This window comes from Scatophagus argus, chromosome 5 (genome assembly GCF_020382885.2).
Source record: "Scatophagus argus isolate fScaArg1 chromosome 5, fScaArg1.pri, whole genome shotgun sequence".
Classification (NCBI taxonomy): domain Eukaryota; kingdom Metazoa; phylum Chordata; class Actinopteri; family Scatophagidae; genus Scatophagus; species Scatophagus argus.
Genome location: NC_058497.1, coordinates 22,660,802 through 22,666,908, shown reverse-complemented (window position 1 = coordinate 22,666,908; position 6,107 = coordinate 22,660,802). Strand labels below are relative to the sequence as shown.

The window sequence follows — 6,107 nt, the reverse complement described above, 5'->3', positions numbered from 1 at the left end:
AGCATCTATTGAAGAAGATACAAGAACACTTTTTATCTATTCATTTATTCAAATAAGTTTTATTTATTACATGTATTATAATGTATCCTTACTATCCCAATAATTATTAAATATAACATGAAAAAAAACTAAAGGTTACATTATCTTAAACTGCATCGAAAACTACCACAGATGAAAAAGCTTGAACAATAGGTAAGAAAACATCTGTTGTGGCAAGATTCTGTGTGTGTATGGCAGCAGAACTTGTTAAGGTAAATACCACATCATGCAAAATAGTGGATGCAAGATTTAGAAACTTAACTTGGAAAACCAAGATGAAAGCAACACAGCGATGTTTTCTTTTCACAGTGTGAATTTGGTATTGTATCCTATATGACAGCACTACAGCATGAGTGTTATGACAAAGAGACCACAAAAACAGGGACTGCAAAGAAAAGCAGTTTCTTGGCCAATATACCAGGAATAAAATATGCTGAGTACTAAGGACAGAACACAAATTCCTTTCACAGTAACTACAATACAAAACATTTCAGTATACTTAGATAACAAATAATATGAGTTTACAAAATTCCATTTTAACATTATTTAAAAAATGTCACCAATCTCATCTTACATCCATAACCTCTGTAATTTGAGCTGTGGGTCAGGTTTTAGCTATCAGAGACCCAAATTCATGAGTGACTGCCCAGAATCTCATCCAAATTTATATCTTTCATCCAATCATCGTTCCCAGAGCCAGACTTGAGCAGAGAGTCTATGAAGTCTGAGTCTGTGTTGATCCCTGGAACTGTGTTGTCTCCCTCGGGCAGGAAGTCAAAGGTCAGACGGTTGGCCCGGTTATTGTGGTAGCTGCTCGTGCTAGGACTGGGCTCTGCAAAGTTGCCTGCTGGTACCCTCTGTTCAGGAGAGGCCTGATTCAGGTTGCCCACTGCTGATGGAGATCCCATCATTGGCTGGCTTGGTCTTGGGCCCGCATCTCTTATCGAAGGGAGCATCCCGATGTCAGGTGCTACCTGGTTGGGAGGACCAATGTGTCTTTGTTGGTACAAGTGGTTTGGCATGTCCAGCTGTGCACCCTGAGACTGTAATGGGTTGGGTAGCCGCCTAACACTGAGTCCAGTTGTCACTTGCTTGTTGGCCGAGCTCCAGCCCATGCTGGCGTTTCTCATCAGGCCTCCGAGGCCCTGTCCTGGTACCCCCGAGGAATGCAGGTCAGGCGCCGTTCTTGGGTGTTGTACACCTGCTACATTATTCATACCAAATGAATTCCCATGCGGGTTTGGCCCCAGGAACCTAGCCTTACTTTGATTGAGTCCAATTCGATTGTGATTGTTATGCTGCTGGAACTGGCTGATACAAGGACTCTGATGACAGTCAGTTCCGATACCAAATCTGCGGTCTGAAGGCGAAGGACTCATCTTTGAACCAGGTCTACTCGGGAGGTGACAAGACATGGACTGTAAGTCACTGTCAGGGCCATTGCTGGAACACTGGGAGGGGGTCTGATCTAAAGAGATACCCAGAAAAACTGATCACAATTATGGTCTCTCATCAACACTTGAAGCATTTCTGACTCAGAATCAGAAATGTACAATACCTGTGAAGATGTTTCCTTGCTGAACTCCCACCACGCTTCTCGACTGCTTGTAATCAGGTGGTGGCCTTGTGAGATGACGGCTGAACTGATCATGTGCATTGTCTTTATCCTGAAAAGGAAAGGCATAATTGTGAATACTGATCACATGAACAATCAATACCAAATTCTCACAAAGTCTCTACTGCTTATTAATTGGTGAGAGCTCTGTGGTGTAAGATGTCGCTTACTGAATTGTTAATGGTGTGCTGTTGTTGATTGAGCTGTCTCTGCATGGCTTGAGTTTTGGCTTGGCCTTTCTGCTGGTTGTTGGGTGCTGAGGGCCGTGGTTGCGACTGAGCTGACATGACCCCTAAGCTTCCATTGGTGGGCATCCTTGGACCAGTATGAACACCCTTAGAAGAAGAAGCAGAAGCATGTGATGGTTTTACATTAGTGGTGGTCATTTTTAAAAATTGAAATACACAGAAACACATATTTTTGCCTCTTCTCTGTCAAGTACCTGAAGACTGGAGCCAACGCCAAACCAAAACACTGCAATAATAAAGCTTGTCCACTAGGGGGCAAGAGTTTACAAGATATCACAGATCTGTTTCAAATATGCTGTTAAACCTCCAGAATGTGGTCAAGGCTACTCCCTCTGCAGATGAAAAAGGGAGACTTGGAGGGAGGCTTTTTTTGGAAGGGGGAGTGTGAGCCCTCCTCAAGGCCTGCTTCTCCCTTGATAATTGTGTCTAAAGAGAGTGGAAAGAATCCCTGAGACAGCAGGAAATGTGTGCCAATGGGGAGTTAAGCGCTAGCACCATGACTACCTCCATTTAATAAGCACTCCTTTACTGATCACTGTGTTGTGTTTGGCAAAGAGGCATTTCCATCCGCTAGAAACCCACTTGGCTCCTGACACTATCACACTGATTAATATGTTGTAGTCGGCACACCCAGATGAAACTGAGGTATCTAAACTGTTTGAAGTCTAGCCGTGAATGTGTGCTTTTGCAGAGGAGCTTTCACCATCAGGGCTGTTTGAGATGTTATATGTCCTTGTAATGCATATTTTGTTTAGCTTTTTTTGGGCAGCTCTGTGGACCATCCGAGCGCTCCAACTAAAACCTGTCTTTCTTGTGGACACAAGGACACACTCCCACTGTGTTCAAGCTTCAACCAAGTGCATGCATTTGTCATGAAAGAGGTTAATGTGCACCAAATCCAAGTCAACATGTGGTGTGTATACAATGTCAGTCATTATATTGACTTTAAATGTTTCCCAGGGCGAAATGGATTACAAATCCAACAGTGCGTTTAACAGAAGCCATTACTTAGAGAACAGATTCTTCGCAGAGGATGGATCTCTGCAGGGTGGTGACTCTGTGGTCCCCCAGGAGAAAAACAGAAAAAAAGAGGGAAGTATGTGTATGATCGTGTGTGTGTGTGTGTGTGTGTGTGTGTGTGTGTGAATGATAATGAACAGGGCTGAAATTTGGAGAACTAACGAAACAGGATCAGAGAATTGGGGGTGAAACTCATCAGGAGTCACCAGCCATTTCACAAGCTAATATTCACCGTCTCTGCCTCAGTTCAACCCACACAGCAAACCAAGCATGGCAATGAGGTTACACAGGGACTGAAACATCAAAACAGTGGTTTCTCCTGTTACTCTTGAAAGCATAGTCATTGGCTTTGATTCACTGTATCCTGTATCTAGACAGTGAGAAACTGTGACCATCACAGATATTTTGCCCGCTGGGGTACACCGGAGAGCTCTTGTTCCATCTCTGTTGTAAGAAAAACCCAGTGAGGAGTATTTTAGCATGTACAAGTGAGTAATCCTCTCTGTCACCCTGATGTGTCATAAAGCTGTTTTCCATGTTTTTTCCCCTTCTCGTTCTTCACAAGCTTGTTGCAAATGAATACCACATGTGGCTAAGGCCTCAGAGAAGGAGCAGAGTGATTTAGTCTCCCATCCTACAGCAGTGCAGGCAGCTGACAGCGATCCAGGCCCAGCCTTGCCGGCTCTCACACTGCACTTCCTCCAGTCTGGACTCATGACGCTGTCCCTTGGGAGCGCCTCGGCATCTGGACTTGGCTGCAGCTCCCTTTCCCAGGAAACAAGCACTCCCTTCACAGCCCTGCTGCAGTGACCTGGTAGGCTCAACCCCTGTGGCCTCGCTCGTATCCTAACTGAAGAATGTGGTACCAAAGGATCATCAACAAAAGCTGTGGAGTCTGCAGAACTCAAGGTACAAGTTGAAGTGTGGTAAATAAATGAAAATCTGTAGCTGAAGCTAATCACGGGGAGGATAAAACACTATGACATGTGTCACAATACAGGGGTTACGATTCAGTATATTGTGACATATCGCCAAACTGTAGGCAAGACAATATGTTGTTTCACGGGTTTTTAGTGATGAGTGATTTCTTCTTCCCTTCTTAGGTGTCACTGTTAAGTTGGAGTGTTAAAGTCAAAAACTGCCATCTAGTGGTCAGGCGTTTAAACACGACACAAAATGAACCAATGGCACAAGTCTTTGTATTTAAAATATTAATTAAAAATAGTTACAGTAGTTTTGTATGTTATCACCATATCAGTATATAAAAATCAGTATATTCCTTCGCCCTCATGCTGAGCAGAAGGTGGAGTAACTCTCCATAAGCTGTTGAATGGAAATCTGTGCCGTAAATCTGTTAATGTTTGGGGAGCCTTTCAGACTAGCAGGTCCCGATACCATGAAGAAAAACACCCCTTTTAAGCTGAAAACATCACTGTAGCCACTAAGCTAAAAGCGTCCCCGAAAGTCCCCAGCGTTTCTAGCTCTTTGGGAGAATGCAGCACCGCTGTTTTGTTGTAAAGCTCCAGAAATTTCTTATTCACTACAAAACTTCACGCGGCTTTCCATCAGCATGAGGGTGAACACATAATGACTGAATTTTCATTTTTGGGTGAACTGTTGCCCCTTCATGAATGGCATTTACTACCCGAGGATTTGACTCTCCATGATGGCATAAATGAGGAATCAATTTGTAAGTAAGAAAAGATCTGAAATCATTTTTTACTACACCAAGATTGTCTTTCTTTTGCTATTTCCACTGTCATGGAACCCAGCAAACTCTTTTCTGTTTCTATTCTTTGTTCTTTGTGTCTGTTTTCTCTTTTTAACTTAAATACTCAACACAGCTACACTGCTGACATGACCAGCAGCAACATTACATTTTGTCTTAATATATAAATAGCATTGCCAACAACCAGAGTAACTTCCTCCTGAGGTTTCATAATGCATCAGTGTCCTCTACTGTACTCGCTGCCAGATGATGTATTCACACTTAAAGCAAACAACCTCATGGATAGACATTTACACGCTGGTGGAAATGAATTTTGACTGACTGACTTCTGACTTTTTAAACTGTAAGAAGCTTCATACAAGCAGCAAAGCTGACATCTCTGGCTGTTTTAAAAAAAAAAAGGTTCAGCTTCACTTGGTGGGAGTGAAGCCCACTGCTAGTTGCTAATGTTACACAGGGGATCAGGGCACTCTTTCCTTTATTTCTCTGGCATTACTAATTCAATTCACTGTGAGACTCCACTCTTTCTCCTCCTCTCTGTGAGCTGTCCCTTCCTCGTTAGCTGGACTTTTAACCCTGTCCATGCTGACTGCAAGAGACAGGAGGTGCCTCTTTATGTCTTCTCCACAATTCCTATCATATCCCGAACTTCACGTCTGCATATTTCATTTGTTGAAATAAACTGTACGATAAAACATAACCCTCTGGAGAAAGTTTTCCCACAAAATCTTGACCCCTAATGAGCTCGAGCCATGTCCTCGGCATCTTAAAGAGCAGAGGTGACTGAGCTTTTACTTTCAGTAACTCTAAAAACGTTCTTTTTTTTTTCTTTTTTAAATAATTTATAAAAATCCATTTAGGGCTTTTCCATTATTTGATATCTTCTTCTAAGTCTCCTCCTTTTCATTCCCACAGCTGTAATTTTTTAATCATATACCACTGTTATTGCTTACAATTTATGGTTTAAATGTGCTACATAAATTGCATTACTGATTATCACAGTTAACACACCATACTCCCTGTGTTGCTAATGTTTTAAAGTTAAAGTGACATATTTTGTCATTGGAGGGAACTCACTCCAACGAAATTTGTTCTCTGCATTTAACCCACCCAAGTGACGTGCACACACACACAGCAAACCCGGGGCAGTGGGCGACCGCGTGCAGCGCCCGGGGAGCAGTGGGGGTTAGGTACCTTGCTCAAGGGTACCTCAGCCATGGACACCGGGACGGGGAATCGAACCAGCGATCCACCGGTTACGGGTCCGACACCCTAACCGCTGATCCACGACTGCCCCCACTGTTCATTCTGAGAGAAGCATTACTTTTATTTCGGATAACAATCTGAATGAATATATTGTGTGTATAGAAAATATCTGCCAATTGTTTGAAGCCCTGAAAACTGTTAGCTTTTTTCAATTCTTAACCAATTTTAAAGATTTTTTCAAATCCTGCCT

At 42.9% G+C, this 6,107-nt stretch overlaps 1 protein-coding gene across 1 annotated transcript in view; it reads right to left on the bottom strand.

Annotated features, from left to right (window-relative positions):
* Positions 1-39: 39 nt before the first annotated feature.
* Positions 40-6,107, bottom strand: part of zmp:0000001236 (mastermind-like protein 2) — a 35,378-nt gene continuing 29,310 nt past the window's right edge. Inside the window, exons 4-6 of the mRNA XM_046389722.1 lie at positions 1,825-1,989; positions 1,598-1,706; positions 40-1,507 (exon numbers count right to left, since the gene is read on the bottom strand). Coding sequence (XP_046245678.1) covers positions 672-1,507; positions 1,598-1,706; positions 1,825-1,989 — 1,110 coding nt within the window. The 3' untranslated portion in view covers positions 40-671. The remainder of the gene's footprint in view (positions 1,508-1,597; positions 1,707-1,824; positions 1,990-6,107) is intronic.